This window comes from Torulaspora globosa, chromosome 2, assembly GCF_014133895.1.
Source record: "Torulaspora globosa chromosome 2, complete sequence".
NCBI lineage: Eukaryota > Fungi > Ascomycota > Saccharomycetes > Saccharomycetales > Saccharomycetaceae > Torulaspora > Torulaspora globosa.
In genome coordinates this window covers 1,057,716-1,082,795 of record NC_050728.1, presented here as the reverse complement: position 1 = coordinate 1,082,795, position 25,080 = coordinate 1,057,716, and the positions used below count along the sequence as shown (strand labels likewise).

Genomic DNA, 25,080 nt, shown 5'->3' with positions numbered 1-25,080 from the left:
CGCTTAATACCCGCCCGCCACCCGATCTAATATCCGTCTTTGCTGAGGTAATGAGAGCCCCTTCTTGCCGGACATCGCGGAAAAACTCCTTGTCGTACGGACCTGTAGCAGGTACCCACGTTTATCCGATTGTTGGATTCTCGAGGAAATAGAGAACATAGTCTCCGAAAAGGGAGTCTACACAGAAAGATAGAGGAGGGGTAACTTCACGGGTTTATCTAAGCGAGAAGCTATATGTCCCAATCGGAAAAGGAGGAGGGGTAAAACGCCGAAAAGAGAAGCTGCGGAAAAATAGTCAAGAAGGCCCAGTGTCGTCGTTGACGCTTCAATGGCAGGAGAAGATCGGAATTTTTGATTGAGTGTAAGTGTATGTCCGTATCTGTCTGGCTGTGCTGTGCGTGTTCAGTTGTTCTGCTCATACACGCGTTCTGCATTCAGTGACTTCCTCACACTATGTTTCTGTCTTCTGTAGAGAAAGAGGCAGAGAGAGCTATCGACACTGGACACGGACATTTATGTTCTATATAAATGAAAGACGGGTCTTTGCAGGTATTTGAATTGCAATTTTTCTTTGAGAGGCGAAGCAACAGGAAGCTGTCTAACGGAAGATGTCAACCAGTATTCCTGTGATTAATAGAAATCAGACTTTACCACCGCTATTGTTGCCGGATCTTAGGTTTTTGAATGAACGTCAATATCAGAAAATTTCATTTGACGTTCCTACTTGTTCGCCCGTAGCGATGAGTGAGGGCTCGTCAAAGAGGTTTAGTACGCTTGAGAGCTTGGCAAACGTTGCTACCAAGCGGTTGAAACTGTCGAGCGAAAAGACGTCGTTGAGTCACATGATGACACCTCCGCCGACGGCACCTGTGAGTGCGCCCATTTCGCCATCTCCGAGCTATGTGGCCTTCCAAGAGAACGCATCCTCTGGCGCGTCCTCGGTAAAGAGCACGTCCCCTTCTCCTTCGTCATCAACACCAGCATCGGCTTCAGCTGCTCCCGCCTCGAGTCGCTCGGACAGGAAAAATAGCACATTGAACACTGCCAAGAGACAGCGGATTGGACCCAGTTGTGATGGCTGTCGGTTGAAAAAAATTAAATGTGATGCGTCGATCGAGATCCTGCTGCAAGATGAATCTATTATTCCCTTGTTTGCAAGGGAATTGCATCATGTGTTCACGAGACAGGAGGTTTTGGACCACTCAGACACGTTGTTCAAGAAACTGGGTTTGCCCGACTCGATACTGGAGGAGACCGCGCAGGACGCTGCCGACGACGAGCAAAACAGCACTGCAGGGAGGACACCTATCTTGATAAAGCATATTGATAAGATCGTGTTGTTTAGATGCTGCAGCTCGTGTCGAAAGAGACGGATCAGCAACGGGCACAGTCACGACTGTTGCGTCTTTTCGAAAGGCTTCACGAGGGCAGATATCAACGTGTTCTCCAAGATATCTTCCAAGGTGCCAGGCAAATCGATGGCTGAGATGGATATCACCGATTATAGAAATGCTGGTTTTTGAGCCAGTGCGGGAAGGAAAGGCGTTGGGGCTCTGAATAGCCTATCCTCTTTGTATATGTATAGATTAATGAATGTTACGAATGATACAACAAGAACCTAGCGACGATGCACATGATCGCGTTGAGACCGATGACTGGCCATTTGACCAGCTGGTCAGATTCGTCTTCGGTGTTCATCTTTCTGTACAGGAACAGAGAGCTCTTCATGAAGGCTATTGTCACAAACACCCATTTGATCAGAGACAGCACATATTTTGGTAAAAGAGTTTGGAAAGCGTTACTCAGATCGATTAGCAACCCGAGCGGTATCCACACCAGTAACGAATAGCCATACGTTGAGATTAACTCCGCGACGCTGTCTTTGCGGTGCAGATAAGTCTTGGCTATAACCAACGGTACGAGAAAGCCGTAGATCAAATACAACCAAAAGGAGCGGATGAACCTTGCGCCGCCGAATACCTTGTTCGAATCCTCCTGCCAGTAAACTCCTCTTATGACGCCATTCACTATTACCTCAAAAAGCCGGCTGCCGATAAAATTCGTCATCACAATGGTACCAAAGATCCACACCGGACTATAAAGATCCGGCTTCGCGTCATCTGGAGCACGGTTCTCTAGATCAGCTATTGATTCGAGTTTGAACGCTATCGCACTGTAAAGACGTTTCTTCAACTCTTGATCATCCAGCTCGAAGTATTGCGACAGGTAGTTGAATAGACCCGGAGGAAGCGTTCCAGCAGCTGCTTGATTACTCGAGGGACCTTCCGCGGGACGTTGCGGAACCTCCATAGTTTCCTCATAGCCAGGAGGTAATGATACCGTATCGGCGACGTTACCATATCCTGGTGGTTTCTTCTTTGCATCATAATCATCTGATATCACATCATCGAAAGGATTTGGTTCATGGGTAAAATCATCAACTCCTTCGAGACCATCGTCGAGTTCGGTAAAGGAGTCCCTTCTGTTGTAGCTATCAGCATTCCCTGACATGCTTCTTCTTCAAAATACTAAAGTCAAGCAATCTCGAAAAGAGTAAACCCTGAATACCTCGTTACAATCAACTATGTGACCTTTTCACTTGGTTCGATAGAGGGCGTAAACCTGCAATGCTCAACGCGTGGAAAAAGAAGGCTTGTGAAAGATCAGTACTGTTCAGATCAAATACAATGGGAGCTGGCTGCCAGGAAAGATGATGCTATGGAGTGCAGTCTAGCTAAAGACAGTAGAAGGCCTGTTGCTGTGTCAATGCCAAGAATTGTAGTTACGGTTTTAAAAAATTGCGCAAGCCCGGAATCGAACCGGGGGCCCAACGATGGCAACGTTGGATTTTACCACTAAACCACTTGCGCTAGAGATTTCGATGGAAATAGAATTCCTCATGAACCTCTATTCCTGGTAATTTCTCATGACCTTAGAACCAAGGAAACGACAACTCAAATGATGCGAGTAAAACAAATCCAGAATCTGAGAATTATGTCTGAGAAATATGGTCTGACACCCAGATTTGGCAATTGTGGCTGACAACTGTAAGACGATTATGCGTAACATAATCGGCTGCTGTGAATGAAAAATTATCGGTCGGTCAACTTTTGTTACGGATAAACGATTGGATGGGTTCCGCTACTTGAGAGCAATTCGGAATAAATCGTCTATAGTAATGTATCATTCCTAAGAACCTTTGCGCTTCCTTCACGGTTCTAGGTGTCGGATACTTCTGGATAGTCTCGCATTTGTTCTACAATGGCTCTATTTTCTATACTCCGATCTTATAACCTAAAAATTCGATGCGAATTTGCATTTCTTCCTCTTCACAATCAGATTCTTTTTCCTCAGCCTTCCCAAAACTCTGTCCAGGTGAGTCCAGTGTTCCTCGATTGTTTCTGAGAAGACTAAAATGTCATCCAGGTAGACATTGACGAACTTCAGATCTCGGAAAATATCAGCCATATATCTAGCGAACGTACTAGGTGCGTTAACTAGACCAAAAGACATCACAGGGTACTCATATTTCCCAGATGGTGTGACGAAGGCAGTTTGACAAAAGTTTTGGGTAGCGGCTGACAATAGGATTGCCCATCAGCATTTGGTAGACCATATTCTCCAGGACATATGCCGCTACTGGGATCTGTAAGTCTTCTACCGGGAAGGTTAGACTTACGGCTTCCGTTGTCGTTGATGGTCGGTAGGGATAAACCCTCTAAATCGGAATGGTGGTGTCTCGTATATCCTCAGGTTTAATAACTTCACCATATCCGAACGGATGAACGAAGTGGCGATCCACTATCGAACAAGGTTTTCATTTTTTGTTTTTTGATGACGATCGTTCTCTCAGCCGGATTATCCATCTCTGGGATGGAAATATAATGTACAATCGGCTGGCTTCTAATGTACAATGGTCTTTTTTTCGGACTCGCCTCAGTCTCCATGCCGGCTAGGCCTCGCCTCACGCTCTCGGCATTCATTCATTCGGTGACCGGCCTTCTTGCAATAGAAGCATAAGTTTTGTTTTATGCGTTCGTCTCTGCAAGGCGTTTTTTGTCGCTTAAGGTACAGAGATCTTCCTTGGTTCCTAGATCTTTTTGCTCCACGATTGTTGGAACCGAAGACTGCCGAGACGGTTGTATCCTCGTCGCCTTGGTCAGTGCCCGATACTCGATCGGTTTTTTCGTTGACGTCTATCGATTGGTAAGCCCTCTCCATTGCTTCTTGGTGGTCGGGTTGTGTAACCGTACATTATTCTGCATTGAAGACTTGAGGCATCAGAAATAGAGAGCTATCGCCAGCTTCTCAATCGTATAGCTTTTGGGAATCTTGTCCCAGTGCTTTGGAATTACCGGTTTAGCTGGTCGACGACACAATCTATTACTGCTTATTTATTTCTAACTCTAAGATTAAATATCGAGTGAAGCACAATTTGGGTCTAAGCTAGCTGGCATCCTGTACACTTCAATTCCACCATTCGGTTACTCTATTTGGACTCCAGTGAACTTTCTATGTGTGACATAATCGGTTAACATCTTCAGGACATAGGTACTGGACCGCAATTATCAAACCATTCGCTTGTCGCTCCATGCTTCATTCATTTCGTAAGGCTACAGCTTCAGGTACTTCTATATACAGCACATAATTTTATACAAAACAATCTTAGTATAACTGTAAGAGGAGTCTCCCAGTTTCACGGTGTTCTGGCAGCCAAACATTTGGCCGGTGCTTATTAGCTTTAATTATTCAAAGAGTACAGTTTTAACTTGTTCATCAATTTTTTATGTTTTGTTTAATTCTACGCCTTTACGGTTTCGTGAGATTTGAAAAAAGTCTTAAGAGAAGCAAGATGTCGCAATTAAATCAACATTTAAGACATAGCTCTGAAAAATCTCATTGACTCAGCAGCAAGGTCAGATTAAGTTGCTACTTGCTAAAATGACATTGAAAACTGCATATTTCAGTAAACCTTAGAATCTTCATCTGCAAAATTCTGTCTCTGCTCTAGCACCTAAGCGTTGCGTTACAGTTGCTGGCAGAGCATTGTGCTTTTAACCGTCTTCAATGTCCCTTCTCATGTCAATATTTGATCTTTGTTGATAATTCTTTTTTCGTACTCTCGACGACGTAACTTTTCAGATAATCTTCATAGGTCTTGGCAGTTGTAATATCGTTGATAAGATTATATCAGGTTTGAGGATATTGCTGTAAGTCTGTTTACGGCGAAGAACGGGACGGGCTAGGTGGTCGAATAGTATGCCAAGACTTTTAGCGACTCAGTCCCATGTGGTACACGGTTTCGTTGGGAATAAAGCAGCGACTTTCCCTCTTCAATGCTATGGTTGGGATGTAGATTGCTGTAATTCCGTACAGTATTCTAATCACACTGGGTATGGTATGCATAAAGTGTTTGGTAATATAACTGAGGAAAAAGATTTGGACCAATTGCTATCGGGCGTGCTGGCCAACTTTGCGAACGATTATGAAGCCTTACTATCTGGTTATCTGCCCAAGAAAGAGTCTGTAAGATGTATGGGACAACATTATACTGCTTATAAGAGAGAGAACCCCAATTCTGTTTGGCTGATGGATCCAGTGATGGGCGACGAAGGTCAGTTGTATGTTGAGGAAGACGTGATAGAAGAGTACAGGAAGTTGGCTCTTTCCTCGCATTCTGATGTGGATATTATGACTCCCAATCATTTTGAACTGGAGATTATATGTGGGAAATCGATAGATACAGTGGACCAGCTGAAATCCGTGCTACAGGAATTACACGAGACAGTGCCAGTGGTTATCGTCACTTCATGTGATGAGAAGATATTTAGTGATCCGCACCACGTTTATTGTGTTGCATCCATGAAAGGCAATGCTCCAGTAGTTCTACGAGTGCCGCTGATAAAGTCGTATTTCACCGGTGTGGGTGACCTGTTTTCAGCTTTATTGCTAGACAGAGTGTACAAGCTTCTGTCGCTATCTGACGAGGGCCTGAAGTTGGAACACCAAGTCAATGATGTGCTCAACGTGATACAGGGCGTGCTAAAGATCACACTGGCCTATGCTCCGAAGAATCATACTGCAAAGATAGGAAATGCCGTAGATATGAAGAACGCAGAGCTGAGGATCATAGAGTCAAGACATCTCTTCAGTGAGGATGTGGCAACCGAGAGCAAACAAAATTTCATTTATCGCGAGCTATGAGATGGATTTCCGGTTTCATCCACGCGACGCCGGCGGAGATACCTTACCGTTTGTCTGTCCTCTGCTTCATGAGCTGAAATGCCTGGCTGCGGTACGGGCCGACAAGTGCTGGATGCACATTGCTGAAACTGCAGTCGGAAAGGTGTTCTTTCAAACTCATTAAACTCATCCCCATCCCATCATCGTCAGCCCAACCACCAGATACTGTAGGCTAGCCCTTCCTCAATCGTAACAGAAGGTCTAATTTATAGAATAAGCTAGAATTTTTTATACAAAACTTCATGCATGCACGCATGGGCCAATAGTCTAATCATTTCTGGCTTATGAGCCATCTACGACCGCCACGGATTTCGTCTTACAGTGCCTGTTTAAGGATGCTCTTAACCGAACAATGTATCCTCCTCTTGGTCCCAACTAGAGTGGAAGAACCACGAGAAAACCACAATACTAGAATAGATAATTAGACCACCAATCGTACTCATCACGCAACTTAGTGCTCCAATCAACTGACAGTGATAAAAGACAACCGGTAGTGCGATTCCGCTTGTGACAAAGACGCCAGTTAAGAAATTACCAGTATCTTGAGCATTGCTTGGGGCATCAGACATGAAGTTTGCATTGTCCGCGCCTGATTTGCTGAATAAAGTATTGGGCAATGGAGCTAGCAGGAAGATCAGAATATCGAATAATGGATAGTAGTTATGAAAGAGGGCACAACTTAATATAACTAAAAGAAAGCCGAGAGCTAAAAAGCCCGAAAGCGATATAATCTTTGTAAGCGGTGATACCTTGAATTCCATTCTATCACACCGATTTGAGCAGCTTATGGCCGATCTTGCCTTCCTTTGATAATTTCATCTAGAGGGGTGATGCCCAATTTTTTAGCATCGCTAAGATATGGCTTCGGAAGGGCCTGAAAACAAGGCGAGCTAATGAACCATATATTGTCATAATCATTAAATTTACATGATTATAAGATAGAACCTATAAACTAAATACAAGACGTGTGAAATTGTGAAATGCGACCATAATTACAGAGTTGATACAACCCGACAGCTTCATTGCTTTGGTTCACCGGACTGAGTGTTGTTGCTGGAATCGTTCTTGTACATTTGTTCGAACAATTTCATGGAAGAGTTTTGCAATTCATCGGTCTTGGTCTTCAAGTCGTCGGCGCTGACCTCCTCACCAGCTTGTACCCTGGCAACGGTTTCTCTCAAAGAGGTGATCATGTCTTGAACCTTTTGAGCCTCAGCCTTGTCGATCTTGCCTTCGAACTCCTTTAGAGAGCTTTCGGTGTCGTTAGCCAATTGGTCTGCCTTGTTGGCGGTCTCGATAGATTGTCTTCTGGCTTCATCTTGGCTCTTGTACTTCTCGGCGTCGTTGACCATTTGTTCGATTTCGGCCTCGGACAAACCGGAAGAACCGGCAACAGTGATGGAAGCGTCCTTGTTGGAAGCCTTGTCTCTGGCGGAGACGTTGATGATTCCGTCAGCGTCAAGATCGAAAGTCACTTCGATTTGTGGAACACCCTTTGGTGCTGGTGGGATACCGGACAAAGTGAAGTTACCGATCAACTTGTTGTCTCTGACCAATTCTCTTTCACCTTGGAACACTCTGATCTCGACAGAGGTTTGACCAGCGGCTGCGGTAGAGAAGATTTGAGACTTCTTGGTTGGGATCGTTGTGTTTCTTGGGATCAATCTGGTGAACACACCACCCAAGGTCTCGATACCTAGAGACAATGGGGTAACATCCAGCAACAAGACGTCAGTGACTTCACCTGCAAGGACAGCACCTTGGATAGCAGCACCAATGGCGACAGCTTCATCTGGGTTAACAGCCTTGGAAGGCTCCTTACCGAACAATTGCTTGACAGTCTCGACAACCTTTGGCATTCTAGACATACCACCGACCAATAGAACGTCAGAAACGTCAGAGGTGCTCAAATTAGCGTCTTTCAAAGCCTTCTTAACTGGATCAACAGTTCTCTTAATCAATGGTTCAGTCAAAGTTTCGAACTGAGCTCTGCTGAATTTCATGTTGATATGCTTTGGACCAGAAGCATCGGCTGTGATAAATGGCAAGTTAATCTCGGTGGAGACGGTGGAAGATAATTCAATCTTTGCCTTTTCTGCGGCTTCTCTGATTCTTTGAATAGCCATACGGTCGTTTGTTAGGTCGATACCAGATTCAGACTTGAAACGAGAAACGATTTCTCTCAATAGGTAGATATCGAAGTCTTCACCACCTAGATGGGTATCACCATTGGTGGACTTGACTTCAAAGACACCGTTGTCAATGTCTAGAATGGAGATATCAAAAGTACCACCACCCAAATCAAACACTGCAACGACCTTGGAGTCAGACTTTTCCAAACCGTAAGCCAATGCTGCAGCAGTAGGTTCGTTAACAACACGCAACACATTCAAGCCCACGATTTGACCAGCATCCTTGGTGGCTTGTCTCTGAGAGTCGTTAAAGTAAGCTGGAACGGTGACCACAGCGTTTTTAGCTGGCTTACCCAAGTACGCTTCAGCTGTCTCCTTCATCTTGTTCAACACAAAACCACCGATCTGAGCTGGAGAGTAAGTCTGACCTCTAGCCTCGACCCATGCGTCGCCGTTAGAGTGCTTGACAATCTTATATGGGACCTGCTTGATGTCTCTCTGCACTTCAGCGTCTTCAAAACGACGACCGATCAGACGCTTAGTAGCGAAAAGAGTGTTCTCTGGGTTGACGACTGCTTGACGCTTGGCAGGGATACCGACCAATCTTTCACCATCCTTCGTGAAAGCCACAACAGATGGCGTAGTTCTGGCACCTTCAGCGTTTTCAATGATCTTTGGAATCTTACCCTCCATAACAGCAACCGCAGAATTCGTGGTACCCAAATCAATACCAATGACAGACCCTTGCACCTTACTGGTAGATTGGAAACGGCTTGCCACACGCACCGGAGTGGCAATCGCTGATTTTCTCAAAATATTCTTGGCAGCAAGCATTGTTCTTCTCTCTTTCAGCAATCCAACTGCACGCAATTACCTCCCACTGGAAAACAACAATACCAGTTGATATATAGCAACCTCGATCAACACTTGGTCGTTACTCCCAATAGAAAATTTTTCTGCTATGGAGTTATATTCCTCGTCCTTTTAAAGATTTTTCTTCCGATCGTCGAAGAAGCTCGTAGAACCTGATAGAACCTTTGGCCGTACCAAACGATTTTTCACGCGAATCGAAAGATAATACCGATCTCATCTCATCTCGTCATACCTTTAGAAGGGCAGTTAAGAGCCAGTGGAGTTCTAGGAGGGCCGTTGAAGGTTGATGATTCATGAGCAAGGGTTATTCAGTGCCTGTTGTGGATTTGGATCAAATTTGTGATGAGACAGAGTTACTTCCCGTGGTCAAGAGGATTCTGCGCGATAATGATACTTTTCTGTTGAAGAATTACGCTAACAAGAAGGCGTTGGATGATTTGCTCGGGGAATTGAAAGAAGATGACTTCCCGGATGCGGAGGAAGGCTTTGATGCGAATTTTACAGGTGTTTTGCAGCTAACAGGCGATGTTTTAATGGAACAGTACATCTTTAGTACTGATCAGACGTTGAAATTCGACAGAGAGTGCAGAAATGAGACTCTGAGGAAGGTGTATGCCAGACTATTCAAAGTAGCGCTTTTTTTTGCACAAATTTGCCTGAAAAGTGTGGGAGCGGAGGTACCTTTGACCGAAACAAGTTATTCAGCGGTATTGAATCGATTTTTCCATGGTGGTTCAGACACGTCAATGTCCATTGATGGCGAGACTTTTCAATATGCGTCGTTTGGGGGCTACAGGGATTTACTACCAACGGGAGTATTGACTGTATTCCCCGCGGCACGGGGAATCAAGTATAAGCCACCGACGATGGGCTCTGGCGACAGTTTTTGGGTCGCAATCGATGAGCCGGACTGCCTTTTGTTCCACACGGGGACGCTGTTGGCACACTACTCGGGCGGTTCTCACTCGACGTCCACCATCAGGATATCGTCTGAAAGTAATATTCTGCATCTTACGCTAGCGCCTCCGCTAGCAACTGTAGTGGATTCCAGCGGCGAAAGGCTGGCTGATAGACTGCTGAGACAGCAGATTGTGGAACTTCCGGAAGTTGCTAAAAGCTACTACCCTAGAGAGGCGGCTTTGATACAGCTTGAGAAGACAATTGCATTTTACAAAGAACTGTTCTCGACCTGCGAAACAGTACTGCCTCTATACGCTATGTCAAGATCAACACATTCTGCTCCACGTTTGGGCTCCTTGCTGCCGCAGATATCAAACATGATGCGAGGAAAGGTTTCACAGCAGGACTTTCTGAAGATGGTATCACTGTGGCCTGATTGTTACGTACTCCAAGCTGATTCAAAAGGTGAACTCACTGTTAAGCAGCCAAAATTAGATCAGCAACAGCTCTTAATCAATAAATCGAGACGTTTGGAATTTGTTGAAAGAGCGGACTCATGGCTGAGCAGAATAAGAAGTCTAGAAGATATACCAACCGACGTTCCTGCTTGGAAAGTCTCCAAAAGACGAGGCAGTGGTGGATCTGAGCCAGACCCAAATAATAGGATCAGGAGAACTGCTGCACCATCACCAAGGAAACGAAATTACGTCTTCAATTCGGCTGAGAGGTTCAATTATGCAGAGAAGGAGAAGGATTCTCAAAGCAACCTTTTGGAGAGGTTGAGAGAGAGGGAAAGACGATCGGCCGCACTTCTGTCTCAACGCCAAAGGAACTACGATCAGTTCTTGGCTGTTAAAATGAAGCAAGTCTTCGAGATTCTGTATTCGTTGCCACAGGGTAAACCTTATACAGTCACTCATCTGGGAACACTCATTGTGGATAGCTTACAAGACAGCAATAACCCCATCGGATTTGAAGAAGCGGACACGATTTTAAGCAAATTGCAAGGATTACTGAACAAAGAAGTGACAGTTCAAACCGCCGATGGTGGATTGAAGGTCTACAGATGGAAAAATCTGAACAGGGACCTTCTTCTGGAAAGAATCGATAGAGAATTAAGCAGTTCTCAGCGGCTTATATAGAAGATTTTTATGTTTCATGACGTTTATTGAAAGAAACTACAAAAGAAGTTTCATCTATAATGACTTTGACCCATGAATCCCAATTTTTCAAATTTTTAAAAAAGATGACGGGACCTGGTGTTCTAACCGACAATCTCAACGGTGCGCACGGCAATATCTGCCGGTCTAGCGTCCATGAAGAAGTACTTGAAGAAATGTTCGGCTGCCCAACTGCCGAAAAAATCTATCAACAAAGTCAGGGTTAACTTTATCTTGAAGGACTCTTCCATTGGAACGAACTTCATAGCCTCATTCAGCTCTGGGACGAATTCGGTAGCTCCCGCTAAGGCTAATCCAGTAACACCAAGAAGGCCCCAGTACATACCTTTGTTGTTCCTGATATTCTCTCTGAACGGCTCCCCCTGATAATTAACAGCAAAGGTCGACACCTGCTGCACGAGTTGAATGATGAAAATGCCAGTATTCAGTAAAGAGGGTTCGAACTTCTTCTCTAAGTCAACTTGAGGTTCTCTTGGTTCAAGCTTGTAAATCTCAAGGGTGATGTATATCAATGTCACGATGTGAACTGCAAACTGGGATAAAATCGAACCCATGATGTACACGTTAAAGATGCCAGCCTGTGGTCTAGATTTGGATAGTTTCTGCAACGGCTTACCACGGGAAATGCTTAAGAAGCAAACAGAAAGAAGTAGACCTGACACGGTTGCCTGACCATCTCCAAACTTTACACCAGCGAGGTAGATAACGGATAAAGAATACGCGCTGATCAAACAATTTAATGCCAAAATTTTGTACATTTGAATGGTGTTTACCAGAGCACAACGACCCTGACGAATAATATTGGTAACAGCTGACACATTAGCTAGTTTTGATGTGAATGGGGCAGCGCAGGAAGCATCACCCAGCTTCAAAGTTGGTGCTTCATCCTCCTGGGACTGTCCAGCATTGTTCAGCAGCATTGACGCTAGATCATTTCCATCCTTACCAGATGTTGTGCCTTTATTTGCTACCAGCTTTTCAATTGGCTTATTATTGGCTTCTGTCACCAGTTTCCTGATTTCGGGAGTGATTTTCTTTCCATTTTTTTCCAAAGCTTTCAAATAGTGTGGATTTTTAGGTCCAGGTGGGAACAAGTGGGCAATTGGCTCGGGCACAGGTGGCTGAGGTTGGCCCCATTTTTCAAAGAAACCACATTGTTTCAAATACATTGCCCTCATGTTCTCAGTTCTACGAGTATCGGCTATTTTCTTCAATCCTTCCTCAGTACCATTCAACAGCGCGACACCAACATGAGCCTGTTTCAAAGCACCAACATCATTTGTACCATCACCGCACATTAAGGTCTGATAGGACATATCTTTGAGTGTATTTAAAATAAACTCCTTCTGAGAAGGAGACACACGTGCGTAGACCCAAGTATGACGAATCAAATCTTTCAGCTGATGGTGGTCCTCTAATGCTCCCAGTGAATGCCCAGTTACTGCAAGGTCATACTTATCAAAGAGCTTGACGCGGTCGAATTTATCGGTGGCAGGATCAAACGGAATGGCTATAGTCTCCTCAACATTGCGGAACACCAAAGCATCCTCTCCATCCTTGCCAGCACGATCTAGGATCAAAGTTTCTCTATCAACAATGCCAACCTCCTTGGCAACGTGAACGGCAGTTAATGGATTATCACCAGTAATCATGATTGACCGGTGGGATGACTCGTTCAGCATCTTTATGGTTTCAATAGCATCTTCCTTCAACGGACAGTGAAAAATCAAGAATCCGTTAAATTCCAATTCATGCTCAATTGCTTCACGGGTTATATCGTCTAGTTCCTTTTGGCTTAAACGAGGCAGAGATTTCGACGCAAGAGCCAACACTCTAGAACCAGAGCGCGTAAAAGACTTGTAAATTTTGTCATAATTCTCAGGAACATTAACTAACCTTTCACGGATGGTCTCAGGTGCACCCTTGACGGCGGCAAAGAATTCATTCTTGTGCGAAGCAATAGATGAAGATCTCTTCAAAGCAGAAGAGAATTGGAACCGACGTAAAATTTCGATCTTTCCAACTCCAGTTTTTGTAACGGTATCTTTAGGTTCAACTTTCCAATCAAGTGCTCTTAGCGTAGCCTTCTCCATTGGGTCACCGACTATTTCGCCATCATCCAATCTTACCAACGCATGCGCAGCACCAATAACCAGGGCGGTTCTTGCAGGCGCATCTTCAGCCGTAAACATGTGACGAATTTGAGAGACATCATTAGACAAACCAGCTAAGCCTTCGAAGACCAAGTCTTCGCCAGTTAAAGTACCGGTTTTATCAAAGCAGCAGACATCAATTCTACCAGCTAAAGGAATCCTGAATGGTTCCGTACAGTAAACGTAGAACTTAGCCAATGCTGCCAATGATGAATTCACAGCCATTGTTAGTTCCATTGGCAATTCTGGTGGAACGACAGATGTAATAATCAAAATACAGTCCAAAATCAGTTTAGATTGAGTTCTACCCATTCTGGAACCTTCGACCCAGACGTACCACGATGCCACAATAGCGAAAATTAACAGGAATAAGATGAAGTACAATGCCTCTTTATTATCAACAGAAACACGCTCGGCAGAGTAGATCATGACACGAACCAAAGAACCTTGGGATGTCTCAAAACCTGTCTTGGTGACTATCGCGAGAGCCCCTCCATCCTGTGGCAATGGAATGTGAGATTCAGTTTCAGGTGCGGTAACTTGCAATGCCTTCGTACCACCATGTAACACCGAGTTCTTGTCTACGCCTTCAATCTGCAGAAAGTCATCTTTTGGACGAAGCCTGATTGATTCTTTTAGCAATGGAGTCGACTCACCAGACAGCATTGCCTCGTTAACGATGCAGCTCCCATCAATCAAAATCAGATCGCAAGGAATAGCGCTGTCTTCGGCAGTCCTGGTAATCGAAACAATATCCATTGGCAGCAACTGATCGGTCTGGATTTCAGACCATTTGCCATTCCTGTAAACGTTGATACAATATGGTTTGATTCCCATAGTTCTGAACTCCTTCAAAGTGGTCAACCTCTGGAAAACAGCTGCCCCTTCCATGGAGACGATCATAAAGAGATTAAAGAGCGCGTAGTACCAAAACTCATCAAGCAACCATAAAGCCACGCAAAACACCTGGAAAACAAACAGAGGAGCAACGGCATGTTCCTTAAACAATTCGACAAACGTTGGGATCGGGATATCAAAAGAATTCTCCCCATAGAGTCTTCTCAAATGAGTCAAATCCCCAGAATGGCCTTTAAAGTCCTGAAATTCGCCAATTTTCGGAGACTCATCGATCAAAAACTTGGGAGATGAGAAAACGCCCTCGTCCTGGTGCCATAAAAACCTCTTCTTCTGAAATTGAAAGAAAATCTGAAGCTCTCCCACTTCCTGAACTCGTTGTATCTCGACAATCCCATCTGAACCATTGTTTGCAGTGGTATGGATTAAAATGTGGGTAGCTTCCTCCAAATCACCAGCGGTGGAGTAATTAAAGCCTGCCGCGATCCTCACGTTCCACGCCGGCATCAACATAACCAACACATTCAAAGAAATAATCCCACCAAGGTAAACAAATGTCCACTCTGGGCCCTGAATGTAACGATCATACTGTTGGAGATACAGATGCGCAAATGTTGCATAAAGTGGGAAGAAGAATAGCACGTAAGGCCTGCTAAAGACCGGTTTGGGCACCAAGAGTCTCGAATCCCTCACAAGGGGACTAGAAACAAATGATTTCGGAGCCATCTGAAATCAAATGACCGCTATTGCCTCTAAAGATGCTTGAAGTACTATCTAGTAAGACTTGTTGATCATCTACTACCGTCGCTTTTCGCCACACGCCAACTTGTCCAAAAGGCCACGTATCTGATGATGCTAAGCGACATCATACCAACACGCCTGCAGGCCACAGCACACCGGTGATTGAAATACAAGCTTTAAAGCTTGTCAGTTGAGCATGTTCGGGTGAAAGTCATGGGTGTCTTCCGCATTAGATGTTGCAAAACGATTGAGGCTTGACTGGCTCCGCCGGTTCTTGCATCAAAGTGAGAGATGGTCGGATGTTTCGTCATTTGAAACCATTTTGAGGCTCAAGCTCTGCACCAATTTTGAAACAAGGTGCCACTACATTTGCACCATCCCTGTGGTGTATAAAAGAGCGACTGATTTCATCTCATTCGACCAGTCATGGTACAGAGTTTTTCCTAGCCAACTGGAAGACCGTGCCAATTGAAGAGATCAAAGCTGGCGATGAAGTGCTCACATCTCATGGAGGTTCGGCAAAAGTCGAGGCTGTGTTAAGAGGTGACGATGATTTGGTCACAATTCAACAAAAGACCAACCACTACGTACACTTGCAAGATCCCTCGTTGGGGCATAATCGAAATGACATGCTCCAAGAGACAAAAACTGATTTTGAGCACGAAACAGGGGATCAAGATAGCCAAGAATGAGCCTGGAGGTTTCAGGTAGGTTTCCGTGTCTCAGCTGGCTGATCGTCGAACAACGGATGGTCGAATTATCAAGATCATCAAGGAAAAAACGAGGCGATTCCCTCTGACAACCGAGGCGTCGGAGTTCCTAGACTACGTAAAGCCAATGGTTTGACGGAGCGAGGGACGATGCTTTAATTGGCAATGTGAGGCAGACGACTTGTCCGGCTACTTCTACGATGATCTTACAACCTATCTCGATAGAGATACCTGCCTTGGGGCCATGGTTGGAGCAATGTTTCGAGAGGAATATTACTGCACGGCAGCTTGAAGCCATGGCATGGTTGTTAGGCTTCTGGATTGGTGACGGCCACAGAAAAGGAGCAAAAATCGCTTTGAACTCTGAAGACCATGATGTCAACGCCAGACTTCGCGAGAATGCAAAAGTTTGGGGTATGACTCTCAGAGCCGAGCGTGGGAACGGCCTTGGAGCACAAGGATACCTTCACACCTATAATGGCGCGGTACGTAATTTGAACAAAAACAACCCGCTAGTTAAGGTGCTGGAAGGATTGAGATTCTGGGAAAATGGAGAAAAAAACGGCCTGAAGAGCGTTCCTCTATTCATGCGAACAGAGCAAATAGTGGTGCGCGAAGCTTTTCTCGCAGGGTTGATAGATTCTGATAGCTCATGCAATATCCAAGGCGGGTCTATTCGTGCGGAAATTGCGACTGTCTACCCGCCTATTGGAGACGGTGTAAACTTCATAGGTCGTTCTCTTGGTTTGACTGTCTCCGTCCATTTCCGTGGCGCTAACTTTAGTGAGCGTCATGGATTAAAAGAGAGTGATTTATGGACTTTCCACTATATGGTGGGACAAATCATGAAACACTCAGGTCGATACTGAACAGATGCTCTTGTGAAAGAAAGCGAAACCCGAAATTGGTGTACCTCAGGGACAGAGATTTTGACGAATTTGATTCCGATTACCAAGACGGAAAACGAAAATGATCCTGAGGACAATGACGATTTATCAGGTATAATGGAAAGCTTTGAAGATGATGCGGAAGAACAAGAAGATGGCACATTCAATTTTGGCAAGTTCAGATTTGAAATTATACCAGGTCGTAAAGATGCTGTCATAGGACTGGTACTGTCGGGTACCTCTAACCGGACTTTTGTCACAGATTATATGTGCAACTGCCGAATTGGTTACGGAAAGACTTAAATCAAGAACCGATTTCAAAAGGAGTTGCCTATCATGCCATACAAAAACGACATCACGGTGGTGCAAGGTTCCCTGGTTGGGGGGATGTTTTTGACAGGATGTGCAAGGCCTGCTGGACTGCTTATTCGCGCACTCATATGCGTTGTAGTAACGATCGTTGCAACAGGGTCTTCAAGCCAAGGGAAGTTGCTCGATAGGCTACTCGCCAGTGTGAGCGATGTGGGAGTAGTCCACTGCAGGGGGGCAATCCCTAAGGAGAAGTGTTTTTGAAATCCGTTCTTGATTCAAGTCTTTCCGTAATCAATTCTGCTCATCCGTGACGAAAGGGAAGTTGTTCGACGGATCATCTTCAAAGCTCTCCATTATACCTGATAAATCGTCATTGTCCTCAGGATCATTTTCATTTTCCTCCGATTGGTAATCGGAATCAAATTCTTCAAAATCTCTGTCTCTGGAGCACTGGACTTTCGGGTTTCGCTTCCTTTCACAAGAGCATCTGTTCAGTATCGACCTGAGTGTTTCATGGGGAAGTAATCCCTCGGGAGAAGACAGTCCAAACAAGAAGTACTTTGACCCAAGAGTCTGGGTCAGAGAGGGTGAAAAGACCATGTCCAAGAGAATTGCCGTTGCCTTGGAAGACTTCAGAACCACCAACACCTTGTAAGTGAGTTTTATGACAAATGAATAGCTTAAGTGAACTATCGATTAAGTGATAAGTGATTGAAAAGTGCAAGTTTAAAGCTTGTCAGTTGAGCATGTTCGGGTAAATAGCGCGTTGCACGCCAGCGGTATACCCTGCAGCAGGGCGGCCTTAACCGCCACCAGCGAGTGCGCCGACAGCACGCCCGTGCAGACCGGCACGCGGCTAGCGAGACTCCGCACCACCGCGCAAGCGCCGAGTCCCACCCTGCGCTGCCCACTGACACGTTGGCGTCACAATCAGTCCCAAGAACGAGATGGACCTTGCCGACCATGCTTAACTGTCTATAGCGGTGGAGATCTTCGCCGAATATTTTATTCTTCATTGTTGCTCGTCATTGGGAGTCGTGGACCTCTATAAATTACGAACGAAAACAAATTAACTCGATACGCAGATTCGAAGCTACTTATCAGGGTGTTTAGTGGAATCGCACCCATGTAAAAGACTCAGCTTATTAAGTAGCATGCATTTTCTCTCTTTTTGTGCAGTGCTTGTTTCTTGCAGATCTGCAGAGTCCGATGGCAATTCAGTTGACAGAATCTTGCTTGCCCTTACAGGGGTGTGATCAAAGACTGATCTCATGTTCCTTTTAGATAACAATGTAGGGAGTAATTTACGATCATCTTTCTCGATGAGATTTTCAACCCCTGCCTGCAATTTCCCTGTAGTGGACTCTTCATGATTTCGGTCAAGCTCGATGTCGTGTATTTTCAGTTGCTGAATGGGAAAAAATTCGCAATCAGAGGGTATATGCTGATTTTGGAGCAGATTTTGCATCTTCCACTCCCGGTCAATTTCTCGGTAAACTTGGTTGTGATAGCAGAGGTTTCTGAAGTTGGTTCCGCTATCCTCCAGCATCTCTAGCTCAAAAAGAAACCACAGGCGTAAGGGTATCTGACGTCTATTATTAATGCTGCATAAGGGATGACCACAACAGTATTGTTCTACCTCCCTTTTTATCAGTTCATTTTGTAAGGTGGCAAGGTTTTCGGATGTCAAGAATGGACCACTTCTTTCATCGAACTTTTGCTCGAGGATTGCAGTCAGATCTGCTTCTTCGGAAAAGATGTCGGATTTCTGGGCAATGTTTGGCTCTGTATTCTCTTTTCCATCCCAGTCATTCTTAAACCCTTTGAACTGTTTCTTATCGAGGTAGGCCGCTGCTGACGCCGTATTTATGTCCTTATCACCGAGGGTCTTGCCCCGCCATACGCGGCCTCCGATCTTGGGCTTCATGGCTTTAAGCTATCTACGCAGATAATCTACAAATGGTCAGGATCAGCAACTTAATCCACCTTACTCTGTTGATTTATTATTTAATTATTATTTTGAATTTGTGTCACTTTCATCTTTTCTTGTTTGACACAGGTCACTATAGACGAAAGAATATTACCCGTCTTTTAAGCTTCAAAATTTGAAGAGATCTGAGGATTCAACAGTGAACCTTTCCAAAATAATGGTCAATTGAGGTTGAAAGGGTCGAACTGAGTGTCTTTCCGGGTTGTTCTATGTATTCTACACCTTTGAAAAGTAGGGTAGACTACAATAGCGGTCCATTTTCCGGTTTGTCCCGGTTGGTTTCGGGAAACAACGGTAATACTCGAGACAGCAGTGGTGAAAAAGGTGATGGCGTAAACACTTTGGACTCGCAGAAGGATAATAACGTACAAGGAGTTAATTCGGATAGCTCTTTGCCTTTGGGTGCCTCTCTTTTAATGCCGGCGGGGAGTTTAGCGCCTGATTTATCCGCTGTTGATGAACATTTAAGGGTCACCAATCTTGGGGGTTCGAAACCACTGGAGTTAGCGAGTCAGTACATCGACCATTTGGAGCGTCGAGATGCTAATTCACCCGTTCTAGATGAGCGTTCGTACTATAACAATGGCGTGAATTATAATTTCAGCAAAGAGGTAGGTGGATTGGGAGCATTTACGCCCTTTGAGAGACAGCAAGTTATCAATATACCAGATGAAATCTTAAGGGAGGCGTCAAAAAGCGAGATCAAGAGTGATATGGGTATCTTTCCAGAATTGGGTCGGTGTTGGATCACCATTGACAATAAATTAATTCTTTGGAATCTTAAAGACAGTACAGATTATCAATCGATAGACGAAATTAAGCATACAATTTTGAAAGTGGCTTTGGTCAAGCCGAAGAAAGATATGTTTGTGGATTATGTTAATCACCTTCTTCTGATTGCCACACCATTCGACATCTACCTCTTGGCTGTGTCGCATAACGAGGAGACGCGAGAACTAAGTGTTTTCAATGCAGGTCTCAGTGTCTCGGTTCATGGCTTGGATGTTAGCCAAATTACATGCTATGACAAAACAGGTCAAATTTTTTTTGCTGGTAGGACAAGCGGGCAGAACGTTTGGGGACTGCAGTATTCGGGCTCCGATGACTGGTTCAATAGCAAGTGTAACAAAGTATGCCTGACGCAATCCGCCTGGTCTAGCCTTCTACCGGCAAATTTGGTTTCCAAACTACCAGGTAGTGGGTATATTCGGTCGTTCTTTGAAGAGGATTCTAAATATGCACAGGAAACAGTTGTACAATTGAAAATTGATCAATCTCGAGGTATAGTTTATACACTGTCGTCGAAATCAAATATCAGAGCGTATTTGATCAATGGTAACCACTTGGAAAATCCCATGAGCATTGAACCAGCCTACATAAGAAGAATAATGGGTACTACCACAGCGAGAGGGGCCGCTATTTTGGGGCCCAAGTTCCTAAAAATTTCCCAAATTGTACCAGTATCACGACAGGAGAATCATAATCTGTTTTTAGTAGCAATAACAGTTGGTGGCGTACGTCTCAACTTTAACGGTTCGATAGGCAGATCGGGAATCGAAGCTTTAAGGCTCGAATCAATAAAGTTTCCTCCCAGTTCTGTTACTCCGGAGGTAATACGTCAGGAACTACAAAATCAGCAATTAGAACAACAGAAAAAAGGACTGAGGTTTTATTCTAATCTGAATTACTCGGAATCCGTACATCTGAAGTTTCAAAAGAAATCCTCTGTGTTTCTGGAAACTACCAGTGCGAGCACGATAATTTCGCCAGGAATATTCTTTTCTGCAGTGAGAAAGTCCACTTCACCACAGGATAGCAAACAAACTACAGATTCCAAGGTATCCCAATCCAACAATCAAGCAGTGCAGCACAAGCTTTTTGTGAGTGTCCCCGATTATGGTGTCTTGAAGAACCACGGCAAGTACGTGGAGAACGCCACTCTACTAGATAGCACTGGGAACATCAAGGAAATTGTCCTTTTAACTCCTACTTTCAATGCAACTCAAACGCCCGAAGGGTATGCGAACGAATTTGCTACACAATACAGTTCTGAGAATTTGAAAGTAGCCGTCCTGACGAACAGTGCAGTGGAGATATACAGATATCGTACGCCCGATGAAGTTTTCGAAGCTCTAGTGGACAACCCGCTACCGTTTTTGATCAATTATGGAGTACCTGAAGCGTGCTCGACAGCGCTGTTCGTGACTTGCAAGCTGAATAAATCAGAAATGCTACGATCTGCTGCGCTAACTTTCTTCACTGTTGGTATTCCTGGTATTGTTGACATAAAACCAAGGTATAACAAGTACATGGTTTCCACGGTTTCATCTTTCTTTGATAAGCCTTCTTTTGACGCAACGCCCAAGAAATCTCTTCATACAACTCCATCAGGTGGTGCTATCTCGATGCCTGACTCCAAGGCAAGTTTCAGTCTTGACGATGTTACACTTTCTGCGCGGTTCTACGGTATAGCGCTTTTAATTACCAGACTTTTGAGGGATATTTGGAGTAAACAGATTTTTGTTACCTACCGCCCTGAACGTTTCAATTCAAAGGTTAAAGAAGGCTCTAGCGAAGGTGGTACTATTGCTGGAATGTCTGTTTCCAAGGCAGACGTTGAATACTACCTATCCTCGATTGCAATCCTGAATGAATTTTTCAATATGTACGGTAACTCACTGACTGTGGTCTATCCGTCTATAATATCGGGCAGTGATATCAGTGGAAAGCCTATCGATAAATCAGAAGAAGTCGCTAATCAGGCGGAAAATATAGCAATTAACTCCATGATGAAGCTTGTTCAGTCTATCATGGAAGCACTCTCATTCCTGAACGTTCTTTATGAAGAAAGTGAAGTGGAGGGGTTCGAGCAACAATACGTGGCTTTCAAGGATATTATTAAATCTTTGAGCCCTGAGATTCAGGTCGATCTGACAAAACTGAAATTCAAGGATTTGTTTGCTCCAAACGAGCATACCAAAGTCCTAGTAAGAGAAATTTTATCATCGATCATCAACAGGAACATAACGAGGGGTGCATCAATAGAGTATACCGCCACTGCTTTGCAAGAGCGCTGTGGTTCTTTTTGCTCGAGCAGCGATATATTAGGCTTCAGAGCTATAGAGCACTTGAGAAAAGCGAAGGAAATTGGGTTGCGGGACTATGAAACATTAAAATATCATCTTAACAACGCAATCAAACTGTTCGAGCGAATAGTTGATGACCTTTCTTTCGATAAATTGAAGGAAGCTGTTTCCATCATGTTAGAGCTGAATTATTTTCCTAAGACAATCGGCTTCCTTCTAAACATTGCTAACTCTGTAGACAAGGCGAAGCTTGCCTACCAATATGTCGCCGATGGTAGTTTAGAGCATGATGGGAGGAAAGTGTATTACGACAAGCGTGTGCTCATTTATGACTTGGTTTTTGAGACTCTTGTCATGGTTGACAACCTGGCCGCGCGAGGTCCTTCTAATGGGACAGCTAATATACCAGTTCCTAATGACATATCAAGTTTACGCGAGGAAAGTTACTCAGTGGCATTGAAATACAATGACAAACTATTCCACTATAAACTATACGATTGGCTGGCATCTCAGAAATGCGAGGAGAAGCTTCTGGAATTAGATACTGAATTCATTCTACCGAACCTACAAGAGCAATCAAAATCCTCCCTCGAGCTTTCCAACTTACTGTGGGTCTATCTATCAAGGAGATCTAAGTATTTCGAAGCTGCCGAGATACTGTATTCTTTGGCAAATTCTGATTTCGAATTGAATTTGGGAGAAAGAATAGAGTATTTATCGAGAGCAAATGGGTTCTGCAACGGCGTGTGCAACCCTAGTCATAAACAGCGAATGGTTGAACTTTCGACCATGATTCAAGAGATTTTTGATGTCGCAGCTGTACAGGATGATCTGCTATCTCTGGTAACTACTGATCAAAGGATCGAATCAAACACAAAGCAAGATTTGATAAAGCAGTTAGATGGTAAAGTTCTGCCAGTGAGTGATTTGTTCAACGATTTTGCTGTTCCACTGGGTTACCATGAAATTTGTTTGGTCATTTTTAAAGTCTCAGACTTCAGGAACCAAGAAGAGATCAAAGCTAAATGGGATGAACTATTCGAGTCCTTAAAAAAAGAACTCAGCGACAGTCAGAGTCTGGAGGACTCTATTAACTTTATCAACTTATTATCGAACGTGGTTATCAAAGTTGGGAAGCAAGTTCACAGCTCAGAATTCGTTTTCCCAATTTCAGACTTATTTTCCACCATTTGTACTTTATTTTATGAAGCCCTTCCGCATGAGCACATCGAAAGGGGCTCCATTGCATCCATTTTTCTGTCGGCCGGTGTCTCGTATGGCAAGCTGTACTACATTCTGAAAGATCTGATAGAAACCTCAGATTCTCCCAATGCATTGTTTACCGCGGAGATGACGTGGTTAATTAAAGAGTGGTACAAGAATGACAGAAAACTAAGAGATATCATCACGTATGATGAAGTCTCGAGTCTGGACCAGTACAGCATCCAGTCCGATCCAATCGAACAATACACCCGGAGAACGGGCAACTGCGTTTAACCGCCCCCACGCTCAAGACTTGTATAGATAACCAACAGTAAAGAGAAGCATCTAATGAAGGCTATTCTAAATCTAATCTTGCAACAGAAATAAACCTAAACTTGTTATAAAAAAGCAAAATTAACACCTGTGGAAGACGAGCTATCACTCCCAAGCGATGCGCCACGGTCCCCAGCCGCTTGTCAGCCCCGGGGTGGTCTAATGCCTATCTGTTGTTCCTCCCAGCGTCCCAACGCAAGGCAACAGCCAGCCACATCCTTTGTCCCCACCCAATCGTTGGAACTTTCCGTAACAGCGCCCGATCCATCACAACGATCCAAATGTGTTCTCCCCGGAGTAAGTCACATAAAGAAACCCGTCTCTATCCCTATGCTCCTGGTAAATAGCACTCATAAGCGCCGCCGTTGGAGGCAAAGTATCATTCACAAAGATGAAGATCGCCTTTTCTGGTGGCAACATGATTCTCTTACGGATCACATAAACAAATTGCCCAACAGTCAAATCCGCTGGTACCAGATACTTCCGCTTGTCGATCTCAGGGATATCTGACTTCTCTGCTTTCTCACAAATCACTGGTATTCTATTTGAGAACTTCTGTGAAATCCTCTCCGACTCTGCCTTCCTCTTCTCGAAGGGATACTCCGATTTAAATGTAGATTTCATTTCTTACCAATTCTGATTATCTGAACACTCTATTAAGTGGATCTGAGGCACCAGAAGCCACTTGTACCATTCTTCAGGACAGAATAACCACTATTAAGTATCAACCCCTTCTTGTAAACCTGGTATTATATGCTTATCAATCGTGGCCGGGTAAATCGTGTTACTTGATCTCATCGGAAGACCCATATAAATTCAACCTATGGAGAGTTCAGAGAGGATTCTCTGCAGTTCTTGGTCCAACTGCTCTTGGTGCTCGACGTATTCTATCAGTTCGTCGTCCTCGAGGTCCTCCTGGGCTTCTTGCTCGAACAATTGAGCCAAATCGGGTGTCATTGTGTTTTCTTGTGCTTGCAGCGAGAGTCTTTGTAGTTCTTGAAGATGCTCGCCAGTCATTACGAATTGCTCCATCTTTTCCAATCCTCCTCGCACCTGGGTGGCTCGCTGGTGTCTCTTGTGTGTTCGCTGACGCTGGGCAATCCTGTTGTGGGTATCTATACGCGATTTGCTCGTGGTAGGCGAATGTCCCGGGCGATTCTCCTGACAGATCTGCTTACGCTTTGCTAGGATGCTATCTGTAACCGATTCATGGCCCGAGTCTGCTTCTATTAACTGTGTTGCGCCGCTTTGCCTTTCTGGCGATTGAACGGGGGTTTCAGCTCGTCTGGGGCTTTCATTGGAGCGAGAGGAAGAACTGTTCAATAGTCGACCGACGACCAGCTCATTGTCTTGTCTATTGCTCATTCTCAAGTGAGCTCTGTTTTGTTGCTTGTGATAATGGTTGCTTTGCTTTGGCTAATCTGGAGTTGACACGCGCTGACAGCTTTCACTAGGATATGGTGGTTGAATACTTATACTCA

The 25,080-nt window shown here is 44.5% G+C and overlaps 12 protein-coding genes and 1 non-coding gene across 13 annotated transcripts; 5 read left to right on the top strand and 8 right to left on the bottom strand.

The window, feature by feature from the left end:
• Window positions 1-608: 608 nt before the first annotated feature.
• SUT1 (Sut1p) lies at window positions 609-1,523 on the top strand (the record flags this gene model as incomplete). Its single annotated transcript, XM_037282500.1, has 1 exon — window positions 609-1,523. The coding sequence occupies one exon, from the start codon at window positions 609-611 to the stop codon at window positions 1,521-1,523; it is 915 nt and encodes a 304-aa protein (XP_037138395.1).
• A 73-nt stretch (window positions 1,524-1,596) lies between these two features.
• Window positions 1,597-2,511, bottom strand: YIP5 (Yip5p; the record flags this gene model as incomplete). The annotated part of the gene is made up of 1 exon (XM_037282499.1): window positions 1,597-2,511. One exon carries the CDS (start codon window positions 2,509-2,511, stop codon window positions 1,597-1,599), a length of 915 nt encoding a protein of 304 aa, XP_037138394.1.
• A 288-nt stretch (window positions 2,512-2,799) lies between these two features.
• Window positions 2,800-2,870, bottom strand: HG536_0Btrna5G. Its single transcript has one exon. It is a non-coding gene; the product is annotated as a tRNA-Gly (tRNA).
• Window positions 2,871-5,259: 2,389 nt separating this feature from the next.
• BUD16 (putative pyridoxal kinase BUD16) lies at window positions 5,260-6,204 on the top strand (the record flags this gene model as incomplete). Its single annotated transcript, XM_037282498.1, has 1 exon — window positions 5,260-6,204. One exon carries the CDS (start codon window positions 5,260-5,262, stop codon window positions 6,202-6,204), a length of 945 nt encoding a protein of 314 aa, XP_037138393.1.
• Window positions 6,205-6,584: 380 nt separating this feature from the next.
• On the bottom strand, window positions 6,585-7,004 carry VPS55 (Vps55p; the record flags this gene model as incomplete). Its single annotated transcript, XM_037282497.1, has 1 exon — window positions 6,585-7,004. One exon carries the CDS (start codon window positions 7,002-7,004, stop codon window positions 6,585-6,587), a length of 420 nt encoding a protein of 139 aa, XP_037138392.1.
• Window positions 7,005-7,262: 258 nt separating this feature from the next.
• HG536_0B05810 (Hsp70 family protein) lies at window positions 7,263-9,209 on the bottom strand (the record flags this gene model as incomplete). The annotated part of the gene is made up of 1 exon (XM_037282496.1): window positions 7,263-9,209. The coding sequence occupies one exon, from the start codon at window positions 9,207-9,209 to the stop codon at window positions 7,263-7,265; it is 1,947 nt and encodes a 648-aa protein (XP_037138391.1).
• A 332-nt stretch (window positions 9,210-9,541) lies between these two features.
• On the top strand, window positions 9,542-11,290 carry TAH11 (Tah11p; the record flags this gene model as incomplete). The annotated part of the gene is made up of 1 exon (XM_037282495.1): window positions 9,542-11,290. One exon carries the CDS (start codon window positions 9,542-9,544, stop codon window positions 11,288-11,290), a length of 1,749 nt encoding a protein of 582 aa, XP_037138390.1.
• A 122-nt stretch (window positions 11,291-11,412) lies between these two features.
• On the bottom strand, window positions 11,413-15,063 carry SPF1 (ion-transporting P-type ATPase SPF1; the record flags this gene model as incomplete). The annotated part of the gene is made up of 1 exon (XM_037282494.1): window positions 11,413-15,063. The coding sequence occupies one exon, from the start codon at window positions 15,061-15,063 to the stop codon at window positions 11,413-11,415; it is 3,651 nt and encodes a 1,216-aa protein (XP_037138389.1).
• A 925-nt stretch (window positions 15,064-15,988) lies between these two features.
• HG536_0B05780 (uncharacterized protein) lies at window positions 15,989-16,657 on the top strand (the record flags this gene model as incomplete). The annotated part of the gene is made up of 1 exon (XM_037282493.1): window positions 15,989-16,657. The coding sequence occupies one exon, from the start codon at window positions 15,989-15,991 to the stop codon at window positions 16,655-16,657; it is 669 nt and encodes a 222-aa protein (XP_037138388.1).
• A 1,423-nt stretch (window positions 16,658-18,080) lies between these two features.
• On the bottom strand, window positions 18,081-18,914 carry MAM1 (Mam1p; the record flags this gene model as incomplete). The annotated part of the gene is made up of 1 exon (XM_037282492.1): window positions 18,081-18,914. The coding sequence occupies one exon, from the start codon at window positions 18,912-18,914 to the stop codon at window positions 18,081-18,083; it is 834 nt and encodes a 277-aa protein (XP_037138387.1).
• A 272-nt stretch (window positions 18,915-19,186) lies between these two features.
• On the top strand, window positions 19,187-23,560 carry NUP170 (Nup170p; the record flags this gene model as incomplete). The annotated part of the gene is made up of 1 exon (XM_037282491.1): window positions 19,187-23,560. The coding sequence occupies one exon, from the start codon at window positions 19,187-19,189 to the stop codon at window positions 23,558-23,560; it is 4,374 nt and encodes a 1,457-aa protein (XP_037138386.1).
• A 306-nt stretch (window positions 23,561-23,866) lies between these two features.
• ATG8 (ubiquitin-like protein ATG8) lies at window positions 23,867-24,223 on the bottom strand (the record flags this gene model as incomplete). The annotated part of the gene is made up of 1 exon (XM_037282490.1): window positions 23,867-24,223. The coding sequence occupies one exon, from the start codon at window positions 24,221-24,223 to the stop codon at window positions 23,867-23,869; it is 357 nt and encodes a 118-aa protein (XP_037138385.1).
• Window positions 24,224-24,415: 192 nt separating this feature from the next.
• On the bottom strand, window positions 24,416-24,964 carry RTT105 (Rtt105p; the record flags this gene model as incomplete). The annotated part of the gene is made up of 1 exon (XM_037282489.1): window positions 24,416-24,964. The coding sequence occupies one exon, from the start codon at window positions 24,962-24,964 to the stop codon at window positions 24,416-24,418; it is 549 nt and encodes a 182-aa protein (XP_037138384.1).
• Between the last annotated feature and the right edge of the window lie 116 nt (window positions 24,965-25,080).